General features: G+C 33.0%; 1 protein-coding gene across 1 annotated transcript in view; it reads left to right on the top strand.

The window, feature by feature from the left end:
- The window catches only part of COG6 (component of oligomeric golgi complex 6), a 121123-nt gene that overhangs the window by 59187 nt on the left and 46476 nt on the right, over positions 1–15460 (top strand). Inside the window, exons 9-11 of the mRNA XM_044668248.1 lie at positions 2465–2593; positions 2677–2768; positions 7534–7598. Coding sequence (XP_044524183.1) covers positions 2465–2593; positions 2677–2768; positions 7534–7598 — 286 coding nt within the window. The remainder of the gene's footprint in view (positions 1–2464; positions 2594–2676; positions 2769–7533; positions 7599–15460) is intronic.

The raw sequence follows: 15460 nt of genomic DNA, 5'->3' as shown, positions 1-15460 counted from the left end.
TTTGGATGGAAATTACAAATGTTCTGTTTTTTTGTGTGAATTGCATCCTGTGTTGCCTGCCTCAAGCTCTTTTTCTGGCAAATTTGTTATATTTCTTTTCTTGAATTTCTTATGAAACTCAGAATTCTCAAGGTTCTTTTTTTTGTATGTTTGTCTGTTTTAATAAAATGAACATTTTGTTTATGTGCAAAATGCTTCTAAGAGAATATACACCCCTTGATATTAAGGAATTATTCATTTTTGTTTGGTCTTTATGCTCCCCAGCATCTAGCATATTATAAGCATTTTATAAATGCTTGTGGATTAATTGGAAGAAATTCCTAGTTTTAACTTGATGTTGTTTATGAGTTTGCTTTTCTTCTTATCTATGTTGGGCAGTGGATAGAGTATACACTTAGAATTAAGAAGATAAAGTATGAATGCTGCCTCAGACACTAGCTTTGTGCAACTCACTTAACCTCAGCCTCAGTTTCCTCATATATAAAATGGTAGCGATAATAGCACTTACCTTGCAGGTTGTTGTGAGGATCAAATAAGATAATATTTGTTAACTATGTTGCAAACCTTAATATGCCATATAAATGCTAGCTATTATTATAATTATTATTTCTTTTGGAATAGGTTATCTAATTTGTGGATCTGATGCCTGTTGTGTTTTCATCCCTTAAGATTCTAGGCCTTTTATTTCTCAAAATTAATTTTCTTATTTTGTCTAGCTCTATTAAATTCCTCCTTTGTAGCCTGAGATTATAGCCCTACATCTTTTTTTTAATTTAAAAAATTCTTTAAATTTTATTAATTAAAAAAATTATTTTTCTATGGTAACGTGATTCATTTTCTCTCCCTCCCTTCTTCACTCCCCCTCCCAGAGCTGACAAGCAATTCCACTGGGTTATACAAATGTTATCACTTAATACCTATTTCTATAGTATTCGTTTTTCTTTTAAACCCTTAACTTCTGTGTATTGACTTATAGGTGGAAGAGTGGTAAGGGTGGGCAATGGGGGTCAAGTGACTTGCCCAGGGTCACACAGCTGGGAAGTGTCTGAGGCCAGATTTGAACCTAGGACCTCCCGTCTCTAGGCCTGACTCTCACTCCACTGAGCTACCCAGCTGCCCCCATAGTATTCATTCTTGCATAGCCCTACTTCTTTAAAATGATTCAGGTATTATCTTCATTTTTATTACTATTTTTATGACCTAACAATGAAAAATGAATATCCCTTTCCTCTTTTATTGGGGCAGGAGAGCAGGGAATAGTGTTAGAGATTAGTATTGATTGTTTTCTCTTTAGATATCAGAGTTAGAAAAAAAAATGAATTCTATTTTAATATTTCCTAATGTAGGCTATATACCACCTACTAGAAGATATTTACATTCTTTTTCATGAACCACTTGGACAGGCTCAGTGGCCTCAGTATAGTGGCTCAGGCAATAAGAACTGGAAGCTGAGAAGAAGAAAGAAGCCAGGCATATGCATTTTTCTCCATTTCCTTCTATTTTTAATCCTCTAGGACTTTACTTTATGCCTCTATTTATTGTAGTTATGTGTTTTTTATGTGCAGTTGCCATTATATTTGTTTTATCCTCCCACTAGAGCATAAACTCCATGAGGGGAAGAATTGCATCTTATATATACTCTCCCCCCCATTCCAGCCTAGGCAATGTTCTTTAAAATAAATGAGCTTTCTGAAAATGTATATTGAATTGAATTTGAATCTCTTTAGTATGTGGTATATATTGGTGGTAGAAACAAAATGCTTGTGGAATTAAAACTTCAAGAAATTTAAATTTTATATTCATTTTATTTGTTTAAATTGAAAATTTTATAACACATTTAAAATGATTTGGATTAAAATTCATTTAAAAAAAGAGTAAGTTTTTGTTGTTGATGTGAATGAGGTATGAAGAAATATGTAAATATTTTATGCACCATGTGACTATTTTCTTACATGATAACTTTTTCCATTTGTACTCTAATACCTACTTATTATAGTTCATTTAAAGTAGTTAATTTCTAGTACTGAGAAAAATTTTGTTAATTTTTTTGTATTTTGTTGATTTGAGAGTGCTAATACTATTTATCCTCTAAAAACAAAAAAAAAATACATCTGTATGGTGTCTGGTTAGAAAGTATCAATGTATAGCAATCTATATTTTTAATTTCTCAATTTTACTTATCATTTTCAATGCCATTTCTTCTAATATTGCTGCTCTTGCATCTTCAAATCTCATTCCTTTTTCTCCTATCAAAGAAAATTACATTTACATACTTTGAAATTCCAGGGTCATAATGACCTTATAAATAAACTTAATTGTTTTAAAATGCTATTTATTTTGATAGGGCATCTTATTGAGAATTTTGGAGATTTGACATGGATAAGTAAAAAAATGGAATAATAATATATGATGAATGAAATAAAATGGTTTTTACATGTTAATCTTTATGTTTCTTTATTTCCAGGTATACCTTAGATGAATTTGGGACAGCTCGAAGAAGTACAGTTGTTCGTGGGTTTATTGATGCTCTTACAAGAGGTGGCCCAGGAGGGACTCCTCGACCTATTGAAATGCATTCTCATGACCCTTTGAGGTACAATGACTGTAGGAGAGATTAAATGGTTTTTTTCTTCCATTTTTGTAGGTGGAATCTTTAATTATACATGTTTTTATTAGGTATGTGGGAGACATGTTGGCTTGGCTCCATCAAGCTACTGCTTCTGAAAAGGAACATCTTGAGGCATTATTAAAAATGGTAACCATACAAGGTAATGTCACAGATAGTCAATGCATTGATTATAATTGTGGGCCTTATTAAATCTCTCTCCATTACCACTGCAACCACTCTAGTAAACTAGACTTTAATTACTTATGATATCGTTTTAACTAATCTCTGCTTCCTTTTTTTTTTAATCTTTGAAATTATACTACGTATAGCTACCTGAAGGCTAATCTTATAATTCTGGCTTTATGTCAGTTCTCTGGTCAAAAGCCAACAATATTTTCCTGCCATCTGCTGCCTTTAATACCAGTTTTAATTTACTCTCTATGCTTTTTTGACTTCTGCTCATTCTATAAGAACAACATTTTCTCTCTCTAGTTTAGGATGTATCATCATTTCAATTTTCTTTTTCTTCATTGTCTCTTATATCTACCGTGCTTGTTCCCACCTCTCTACTTTTACTAACATTGGTTCCCCAAATGGCTAAGCTTTCTTTACTCCTTTTTTTCTCTTCAGATCCTTTCTTTTTAATTTTTTCTACACATTCTCTGAACAATTTTTTGAACTCCTCTTTTGATAGTTTCTAGTAATGGATGAACATTGTGCTCAATAGATGATTAATTATTAAATATGTTATGTATATTACTGTATGCTTGCAAATAGAAAATAGTAATACCTAAGGGAAGTGAGATCAAGTAACCTATTCAAAAACCTTTAGTGAATTGATGATTATAGTAAGGAAATCTAAGCACCTTGCTTTTAACAGCAGAGATACAGGTGATTTAAGAAAAGTTTGAAGCCACTTTATTTTCTTAGGGAACTACTTAAAGGTTTCAAATTCTGATAAGAAAACATAAAGTCTTTCTAGCTTTTCTGGTTATAATTATTAGTCTTATCAAATGAAAACTTTTTTAAAAGCCACGTAATACCAATATTAACATAATACTTTATTTCAAACTGATATTTTTATAACCTAAATAATATGCAAATACTAGGGCAGAAATGTATATTTACCCTCTTGATTTTATGCTTATTCAATGATAGCTAGATTCTCTACCTAATATATTTTCTTATTTGTAATACATATTCCTTACTATACATTTTCAAATAAATTTTAATTTGTTTCATGTTTTAAAATTTCCTACTAATTTACTATATGATTCTTAAAAATTTTGTTTTGGATTCAGGATTCGAAATCAGTCTTTCGAAAAATCACTTTTTGTAAGTTGTTTGTCAAAATGAATATATTTTTTATATTTTAGCTACCTTAGAATAATATTTGGGCAACCATTTTTCCATATTAGTCATTTTGTGGAAGAGATCTCAAAAAAAAAGAAGAAAGAAAATGAAATAATATATTTTTTAAATTCAGACTCTTATCAGTTCTTTTTTGGAGGGCAGATAGCATTTTTCATCATGAGTCTCTGGGATTGTCTTGAGTCACTGTGTTGCTCAAAGTAACTGGGTCATTCACAGTTGTTCATCAAAAAATACTGCTGTTACTATGTATATATTTTTTTTTCTCGTTCTGCTCACTTCACTTTTCATCAGTTCACGTAAGTCAGGATTTTTCTGAAATCATCCTACTTCTTATAACCCAATAGTATTCCATCATAATCATATACCACAACTTGTTTGCCCACTCACCACCTGAGGAACAAGCCCTCAATTTCCAGTTTTTTGCTACCACCAAAAGAAGCTGACACAAATATTTTATAAGTCCTTTTCTCTTTTTTTTTTTATTTTTAGAAAAATTTTCCATGGTTACATAATTCATGTTTTTATTTTACCCTTCAGCCCCTCGACCCCTCCCCCCATCCCCGTAGCTAACTTGCATTTCCATTGGTTTTAACATGTGTGGTCAGTCAAGACTTATTTACATATTATTGGTAGTTACATGGGTGTGGTCTTTTTGGGTCTACATCCCCAATCATGTCCACTTCAACCCATTATGTTCAAGCAGTTGTTTTTCTTCTGTGTTTCCCCTCCTGTAGTTCTTCCTCTGAATGTGGGTAGCATTCTTTTCCATAAGTCCCTCAGAATTGTCTTGGGTCATTGTATTGCTGCTAGTACAGAAGTCCATTACATTCTACTTTAACACAGTGTATTGGTCTCTGTGTACAATGTTCTTCTGCCTCTGCTCCTTTCACTCTGCATCAATTCCTGGAGGTCTTTCCAGTTCACATGGAATTCCTCCAGTTTATTATTCCTTTGAGCACAATAGTATTCCATCACTAACATATACCACAATTTGTTCAGCCATTCCCCAATGGAAGGGCATACCCTTGCTTTCCAGTTTTTTGCCACCACAAAGAGCGCAGCTATAAATATTTTTGTGCAAGTCTGTTTATCTATGATCTCTTTGAGGTACAATCCCAGCAGTGGTATGGCTGGATCAAAGGACAGGCATTCTTTTATCGCTCTTTGGGCATAATTCCAAATTGCCAGCCAGAATGGTTGGATCAGTTCACAACTCTACCAGTAATGCATTAGTGCTCCAATTTTGCCACATCCTCTCCAACATTCATTACTCTCCCCTTCTTTCATTTTAGCCAATCTGCTCGGTGTGAGGTGGTACCTCAGAGTTGTTTTGATTTGCATTTCTCTAATTATTAGAGATTTAGAACACTTTCTCATGTGCTTATTGATACTTTTGATTTCTTTATCTGAAAATTGCCTATTCATGTCCCTTGCCCATTTATCAACTGGGGAATGGCTTGATTTTTTATACAATTGATTTAACTCCTTGTATATTTGAGTAATTAGACCTCTGTCAGAATTTTTTGTTATAAAGATTTTTTCCCAGTTTGTTATTTCCCTTCTGATTTTGGTTGCATTGTTTTTGTTTGTACAAAACCTTTTTAATTTAATATAATCAAAATTATTTATTTTACATTTTGTAATTTTTTCTAACTCTTGCTTGGTTTTAAAATCTTTCCTTTCCCAGAGATCTGACAAGTATACTGTTCTGTGTTCACCTAATTTACTTACAGTTTACTTAAAAAATCCTAGAGAATCAACTAAAAAGCTATTAGAAATAATCATCAACTTTAGCAATGTTGCAGGATACAAAATAAATGCACATAAATCACCAGCATTTCTATATATTTCCAACACGTCACAGCAGCAAGAGGTAGAAAGAGAAACACCATCTAAAATCACCCTAGACAATATAAAATACTTAGGAATCTATCTACCAAAACAAACACAGAAATTATACAAACATAACTACAAAACACTTTCCAAACAATTAAAAATAGATCTAAACAATTGGAAAAACATTGAGTGCTCATGGGTAGGATGAGCTAGCATAATAAAAATGACCATTCTACCCAAATTAATTTACTTATTTAGTGCCATACCTATCAAACTACCAAAAAACTTTTTTACAGAATTAGAAAAAACTATAACAAAGTTTATTTGGAAGAACAAAAGATCAAGAATATCAAGGGAAATAATGAAAAAAAACATGAAGGAAGGTGGCTTAGCAGTACCAGATATTAAGCTATACTATAAAGCAGCAGTCATCAAGACAATATGGTACTGGCTAAGAGATAGAAGGAAGGATCAGTGGAATAGACTTGGAGTAAGTGATGTCAGCAAAACAGTGTATGATAAACCCAAAGAGCCCAACTTTTGTGACAAAAATCCACTATTTGACAAAAACTGCTGGGAAAATTGGAAAACAATATGGGACAGATTAGGATTAGATCAAAATCTCACACCCTATACCAAGATAAATTCAGAATGGGTGAAAGACTTGAATATAAAGAAAGAAACCTTTTCCCTTTTTTTAATCTCTTTGGGAGACTGACCTATTAATGGTATTGCTGGATCAAAGGGTATGCACAATTTTGTGGACCTTTGGGCATAGTTCCAAATTGTTTTCCAAAATGGTTGGATCACATAAATCTCAATTCCACCAACAGTGCATTTGTGTCTCAATTTTCCCATATCCTCTCCCAACATTTATCATTTTCCTTTTCTGTCATATTGGCCAATCTGGTAGGTATGAGGTGATACCTCAAAGTTGTTTTAATTTGCATTTCTCTAATCAGGAGTGATTTAGAACTTTTTTTTTATTTGACTACAGATGGCTTTGATTTCCTCATCTGAAAACTGCCAGAATGGCATATATTTTGACATGTCACTTGATTATTTTATTTGAATCCACTACAGTATATAGAACACATATTTGGGTTCTTCAGAGAAAATTGATACAGATCTTTGTCCTTCCATATGTCTATCACCTACTGGAGATTTCCCTTTAAGTTTCTTAACATAGCATGTATACCAATAGAATACATAGGCTGTCCATAGATGATTTCTTATTCTGATATTATCAGTCCAACTCCTTTTTCCAGCTATATATGCTTCTCTGATAATTTTTCCTGTCCAATAATTTTGAAATTTTAGAAACTTTTAGAGAATTTTATCTTTACATCTTTTTTAAATGAATAAACTTTACAAATTATTTCATAGAATTACCCTCATATATATATATATATATATATTCCTTTTTCCCCAAACAAATAATATCCATATTTGTGAATCTCTCAGTAGCATAATATATACATAAAAATTAGAAATAGCATATAGATAAAAGATTTGAAACAAATTCAGATATTCAAATAAATGAAATTAAAAAAATAGACATGGTAATTTTAAATGTTTGATATTGGCATCAATAAGATGAGTTAGTACTGTGTTTTTTTAAGTGTGGAAACAACAAATGAAAATTTTAGAGTTTTGGGATCCTATATACAAAGAAGAAAATATAAATGGTAACTTTTATGTATATTCAATTATAGGTGTTGAAGAAAACATTCAAGAAATAGTTGGGCATATCACTGAAGGAGTCTGCAGGCCTCTAAAGGTAAAATATCTTTTTTCATGTATTTTTAGGCACCAGGACAAAAGATTAATGTTCAGTAAATTGACAGCTTTGTTTTTATCCATTAAAAAAACCAAAATGATTAACTCTCATTTTAGTTTAATGATTGAAATTTTATAAATCTGTTTTTATATTAAATAAGATACAAGTAATAACAATAAATTTTTGTAATCATTGTACATTTTCTTCCTAAATTAAATATTTAAAGTGTATTATTTAATAAATTATGACATTTTCTATATTCAGAGTGATATTGAGAGGTAGGGAAATACTACAATTTTTGAGACCACTAATATTTGTATATAAATTCTTAAGAGATTTTCTGGGGACCATGACTATTCTTTCATACTTGTACGATTAGACATTATACCACTTCATTAGGTCTCTGTTTTTCTTATTTGTAAAGAGAGGAAGCTGGACTCGAGGTTCTCCAAGGTCAAATACATCTTAAATGTATGACCTTGGGGAACCTATGCCATTTGCCTTTTTTAGTCTTTTCATTAACAATGATGAATTATGTTTATATTTGACATATTCATAATGAGTTTAAAATAATCAGTCTAAATGTAAAATAATTTCATTTGGCTCTTAATATTTTAATATTACTTTGTGTTCTTTTTTTGCTTGTTTTTTTATTCTTATCTTACATATAAAAAGCTAGAAATCCAAAGGCTGTGATAATCTTGAAAGAACTATTTAAACTTAGTTTCCATAATTCTGTCTTTTTCCATGATGTTGAGATAGCAGTAGTATTCTTTTTTTTAAATTTTGATAATGCAATCTTATAAAATACTTTTAAATAACTGAATACTTATATATAATATTTTCACTAGCCCTATAATTTATTCACCTTGGTATTCAGTTTTTATGTGATAGAAGTCAAAGAATGATTAAATATATAATTATTTTTTCACTATATAATTATTTATTTTTATGTATCTGGTAGCCCTAATATATACTGTTTGATGGTTTTCATCTGAGCATTAAAAAGATCACAGGAAAAATGTAAATTAAAAAAAATTTCCATATGTTCATATCTTAAACATTTTCTTAATTCCCTGATTTGTGCTAGTTTCTTCATTTATGTTAGTGTTAGTTAATTTGATTAAAAAAACATCACTTTATCTTCATTGTCAAATAGTTGTTAGAGTTGGTAATATTTACCAATATTTACTTTAATTCATCTGAATTTCCATTTTAAAGGCTTATCGTGAAGGTCTCTATCCATTTAAAAAAATTTTTTTTTTAAATTTTAAACCCTTAACTTCTGTGTATTGGTTCCTAGTTAGAAGAGTGGTAAGGGTGGGCAATGGGGGTCAAGTGACTTGCTCAGGGTCACACAGCTGGGAAGTGTCTGAGGCCAGATTTGAACCTAGGACCTCCCATCTCTACCCCTGACTCTCAATCCACTGAGCTACCCAGCTGCCCCTCTACCCATTTTGAATAAAGAAATGTTGGGGAAACAATGAAATGTCTTATTAATGGTAAAAACTCATAAAGTAAAAGATATTGCTGAAATATAAAATTGCACCCTAGGGTCTTCAGTTTAAAAATTTATTTAGTTACATGCATTCCATTTTATCCCTTTTGAGCCTCTAAATCTGGATACCTACTTATGCAGATGTCAGACATCACTATGTCTCCTAGGGAAATTTTAATATATGGTGCTAAGAGGTTAAAAAGACAGTAAGTAACAATAAGGAGTGTATTCTATTTTAAAATAAAAAAATGATTCCCCTGTTGCTCCCCTTTTTGAGTAGACTTTCCAGAAGAGAAAGAACTTTAAATCTTTCCATGTGACATTATGGCCTTTCTTATAAACTCTAGAGAGCACTGAGCAGATGTTTGCAAAAGTTCATTTCAAATTAAATTGTTTATAATATGTTTAGTGACCTAAAAAATTATTATATCCTTCATTCCTGGTTCACTCATGGACTATGTTGCCTTCATTATTTCAAGAATCTTTTTATACTGTATTAACTGTATGTGAATAACAAAGACTGTCAGTATAAAATGTCAACCAATTGAGATAAAAATCATACTCTCATTTTTCCTTTTAATATATTAAGTTCTTTATCATTTTTCTCAGTTAAAATTGATAGTAATTTTTCTGCATTATCACAGTAATGTAAGTACTTTACAATGCTATATATTTATTAAACTTGTAACTCAGTGATGCATGACTGATTGGCTTTTAGATATTTTTGATGGATCTCTCACCTCATTGAGGTGAGAATGCTCCCCATCAGTTCAAATGGTAATCTTCTTAATTTATGTGAAGTCTTATGCACATTCTTCCATAAATTCTTTACAAGGCATTTCCCCAAAATGCTGAGGACTTCCCTTCAAATATCTCGAGCAATAGCAGTTTGAAGGGGATTAATTTTCTATCTCTACATTTCTTTTTTTTCTGGATTTAAGAAGGGATAGGATTTATGCTATGGGATAATAAGTGCTACTTGAACTTAGTCATATGATAGTTTTCAGAAGAATTTGTGGAAAGTTAATCTTAGTCTGAACCCCTTTCTGGCCTCCAAAATAACCTTTTGATTTTAAAGCAAAAAAAGATCTTAGGGATGAAGCTCTGGACTGTATCTCCCTGAGACAAGTTTGGGTAGAATTTTCCCTCCTTTTGTCTACCTTGCTGAGGGACTCTGTACATGTGCTGTGCAGCCATCCTAAAGGCCACATTACTCCTAGCATCCAGAAAGTCCACCTCTTGTCTTTAGAGAGATCTGAACATGCCAATCAGAGAGGCTCAAGAAAGGGGTTTCACAAAGAGAATAAATTGGCCAAAGGAATAGGAAGCCACTCTCTTCCCTTGAAACCTTGAGGCTTAGGAGATCCCTAGATTGGGGCTGGCTCTGCTTGCTTATGGGGGAGGGTGCAGAAAGAGCTAGCTGGCCAAATGTGGCTCAAGCTTCTCTTTTTTTACCCCTCTGGCCTACTTTTTGCTAAATTGTAAAATTAAGATAAGCTCTACAGAGAATTTTAATAATAACACATACATATTATAAATGATCATATAGAAATATAATCTACGCCATTAATAGTTAAAGAAATTCAGATTAAAACAAATCTGGGCTCTTACTTCACAATTTGCAAATTGGCAAAGATAACAAAACAGGAGACAGGCTCTGTGGGAAGACAGGCACATCTGTGTACTATTGGTAAAATTATGAATTACACTGCCAGTCTAAAATTATTCACTAAATTATTATTTGGAAGTATTCATTACCAAAATTTCTATAGCACTTTTTATGGTGACAAAGAATTAGAAACAATTGCACTTGTAATGTCTGGGGAATGTTTGAAAAATCTTTGCTTTATTAATGTAATGCGATATTAGTACATAAAAAATAAATAACAAGAATAAGCAGGCATGGATGGGTTGTAATCTGTCATTGGAAGGAACTTTTAAATCAATTAGATCATAGATTTTTTTGAGTAATAAATGATGAATATAAAAACTAGAGAAACAGGAAGATTTTTATGAACTGAAGCAGTATGGAATACACAGAAGTAAAAGACAATATAACATAAAGTTATATTTGAATGAATAAGTCACTTAAAAAGAACTTGAACTTTGAACAAAAAACAATGGTCTTTGGGGCCAAATGTATTGAATATTTTATCATATGTAATGATTATTTTTAAAAAATTAAGTTTAATTAATTTAGAATAATTTTCCATGGTTACATGATTCATGTTCTTTCCCTTCCCTCCTACACCCCTCTCATAGCCAATGAGAAATTCCACTAAGTTTTACATGTATCACTGATCAAGACCTATTTCTATATTAATAATATTTACACTAGGGTGATCACTTAGAGTCTACATCCTAAATCATATCCCCATCGAACCATGTGATCAGTCAGTTGTTTCTCTGGATATGGATAGCATTCTTTCTCATAAGTCTCTCAGATGCAAGGATCCAGAGCAAGGCTGAGGGACTTATGAGAAAGAAAACTAGCCACATTCAAGAGGAAGAACTGTGGGAGGAGAAACACAGAAGAAAAACAACTACTTGAACACATGGGCTGATGGGGATATTATTGGGGATGTAGACACTAAATGATAACTCTAGTCCAACTATCAATAAAATGGAATTAGGGCTTGATTAATGATACATGTAAAATCTAGTGGAATTGTGCGTTGGCTAAGTGGGGTTAGGAGGGTTTGGGGGAGAAGGAAAGAACATGAAATATGTAACTATGGGAAATATTTAAAATTAAAATTAAAAAAAAAAAGTCCCTCAGGATTGTCCTGGGTCATTGCATTGCTGCCAGTACAGAAGTCCATTACATTCAATTTTACCACAGTATATCAGTCTCTGTGTATAATGTTCTTCTGGCTCTGCTCCTTTCACTCTGCATCAATTCCTGGAGGTTGTTCCAGTTCAAATGGAATTCCTCCAGTTTATTATTCCTTTGAGCACAATAGTATTCCATCACTAACAGATACCACAATTTGTTCAACCATTCCCCAATTGAAGGGCATCCCCTCATTTCCATTTTTTGCCACCACAAAGAGCACGGCTATAAATATTTTTGTATAAGTCTTTTTCCCTATTATCTCTTTGGGGTATAAACCCAGCAGTGGTATGGCTGTATTGAAGGGCAGGCATCCTTTTAAAGCCCTTTGGCTGCAGTTCCAAATAGCCTTCCAGAATGGTTGGATCAATTCACAACTCTACCAGTAATGCATTAGTGCCCCAATTTTGCCACATCCCCTCCAACATTCATTACTCTCCCCTGCTGTCATATTAGCCACTCTGCTAGGTTTGAGGTGGTACCTCAGAGTTGTTTTTTTTTTTTAAACCCTTAACTTCTGTGTATTGGCTCTTTGGTGGAAGAGTGGTGAGGGTAGACAATGGGGGTCAAGTGACTTGCCTAGGGTCACACAGCTGGAAGTGTCTGAGGCTGGATTTGAACCTAGGACCTCCCATCTCTAGGCTTGACTCTCAATCCACTGAGCTACCCAGCTGCCCCCCTCAGAGTTGTTTTGATTTTCAGTTCTCTAATTATAAGAAATTTAGAAAATTTTTCATATGCTTATTGATAGTTTTGATTTCTTTATCTGAAAATTGCCTATTCATTTCCCTTGCCCATTTATCAATTGGTGAATGTTTCCTTCTTTATATTTAAATCACTCACCCATTCTGAATTTATCTTGGTGTAGGGTGTGAGATGTTGATCTACACCTAATCTCTCCCCTACTCTTTTCTAATTTCCCCAGCATTTTTTGTCAAATAGTGGGTTTTTGTCCCACTGGTTATTTGGGTTTATTGTATACTAAATTGCTGAGGTTATTTACCCCAAGTCTATTCCACTGATCCTCATCTCTCCACCATCACCAATCCCCTCCCCTGAACTGCAGTCTCCCTTGTAACAGAAAAAGAGGTTAAGCAAAAAAAAAAAAAAATACAGTCCTACCAAGAAACTTTTTTACTGAATTAGAAAAAATTATAACAAAGTTCATTTCGAAGAACAAAAGATCAAGAATATCAAGGGAAATAATTTAAAAAAAATGTAGAGGACAGGGGCTTAGCAGTACCAGATCTTAAACTGTACTCTAAAGCAGTGGTCATCAAAACAAGTCAAAATGTTGGAGACAAAGGAAATTATCCTGAGAAAAGATATTAAGATATTGTTATTCAGTCAAGTCTGACTATTTGTGACCCCATTTGGGATTTTCTTGGCAAAGATACCAGAGGGATTTCCTGTTTCCTTCTCTAGCTCATGTTACATATCAGGAAACATAGGCAAAGTTATGTGACTTGCCTAAGGTCACACAGTTAGTAAGTGTCTTAGGCTAAATTTTAAGCCAGGAATATGTCTTTCTGAATTCAGGTCCCAGCTTTCCACCCACTGTGCCACTTAACAGTCCTTTATTAGAAAAGAGTTTAGTAATACATTTTACTGGTGGATAATTGGAGGAACAAGTATAAAACAAACTGTAAGGCTCCTTCCAATTTTACAAATAATTTTAACAATAGGAATTCTACACTTTTAGTATGAAGGTGACTTGTCTCTTCAGAGAAAGGCCTTTTTTGGTATTTTTTTCTTTGTTGAGGAATCTGTAGCTCACCTCATCCCTGCTTTTATCTCTCAATCACTGTTTCTTTTCTCTATTGCTAATTGTCACCTATCTGACCCTCATTATTTGTAATCTTAACTGTTCTTTCTGCAGTTTTTTTTTCACTTTTCCTTTTTATTCTCTATTGCATGAAAAGCTGCCTTTATATTGATCTCACCAGTCAGAGCCTCTTTGCATGTGGCAAACTAATCAGCTTTAGATAGTGATGAGATCTCACTTTTGCAAAGGATCTAAAACCAGATGGCCTGATTTGAATCCCAGATCTATCACTTATTTTCTGTGACCTTGAACTAGTCATTTTATCATTTGGAGTTTTAGATTCTTCATCTCAGGGGAAAAAAGATTAGGGGTAGTGTTTAACTAGGTGATCACTTCCAGCTATAAATCCTTTTAAGTTCCTTTGAGGCAGCTTTATCACCATAGCACATGGGGGTTAATCTTTAATTATCTTTGCTCTATTCATTGTTGATGAATATTACTTTTTTGCCATCAAAAACTTGGCAGGAGTAAAGGGGTGTAGGGGAATCATGGGACACCTCTTCCCAATTTAGAACTCTTTTGAAATCTTGACAATTCTGGATAGTGCATAACCATTTTCTTACTATAAACTTGCTAGACCAAATTGTTTCTGTGAACATTAACATAGTTCTGATTGCAAACTTGGATATAATAGTTGTAAAACCATAACTTTAAAATGCCACTGCTCCGAAATGTATTAGACAATATAAATCCACCATGAACATTAGTACAGACACTTAGTCCCCAGCAACTAAGAGAAATTACTCTGGGTTTAAATGGTATCCAATTGTGAAAAGTATGATTTAAAAATGAATAGCCCTCCTGCCTGCCCCCAATCTTTCTGCTCTGCTTATTTATGCTACTGTTGCATATTGTCAGGAACAAATCTATCAACACTATGTCCTCATTAATGTGAGCTAGTAGCAATTGCATAACAAATTTTTTTGAGCTGATCTTTTAATGTTCAAAAATAAATATATAAAAGTTAACTTTCATCAATCTGTTTTTTTTTAAACCCTTACCTTCTGCCTTAGAATTAGTATTATGTATTGATTCCAAGACAGAAGAGTGGGAAGAGCTAGGCAATGGAGTTAAGTGACTTGCCCAGGGTCACACAGCTAGAAAGTGTCTGAGATCATATTTGAAACTAGGACCTCTCATCTCTAGGCCTGGCCTTCAATCCACTGAGCTATCCAGCTGCCCCCAATCAATCTTTTTTTGATTAAATTATGATGTAAAATTGTGATAATTGCCTAAGATTATACAGGCTACAACATTCTTAACTGAATACTTATTTCGTGCTTAGAACTCTAATATGCGATACAAATATAAATATATGTAGACACAGACTTATATATATGTATATACATTTTAATGCCCTAGAGCAGGGGTCGGCAACCTTTTTGGCCGTGAGAGCCATAAACGCCACATTTTTTAAAATGTAATTTCGTGAGAGCCGTACAGTGCTCACAGTGCGCTCCTGTAACAGCGCCTGAAAAAAAATGACTTTATGGCTCCTGCAGAAAGAGCCATATCTGGCCCTCAAAAGAGCCAGATATGGCTCAAGAGCCATACGTTGTCGACCCCTGACCTAGAGTTTCTAATCTGGTTAGGAAACAAGGCACAACATATAGGAAAAAATTAGCAATTTCTAAATTGTAAATAAAGAAGTATAAATCTATTTGATACAGCTTTTACTCATAAATTCTGAAGAAATGGTAATTGAG

This window comes from Gracilinanus agilis, chromosome 3 (assembly GCF_016433145.1).
Source record: "Gracilinanus agilis isolate LMUSP501 chromosome 3, AgileGrace, whole genome shotgun sequence".
NCBI lineage: Eukaryota > Metazoa > Chordata > Mammalia > Didelphimorphia > Didelphidae > Gracilinanus > Gracilinanus agilis.
Note: the sequence above shows the minus strand (reverse complement) of the source record. Positions and strands in the feature narration are given on the sequence as shown.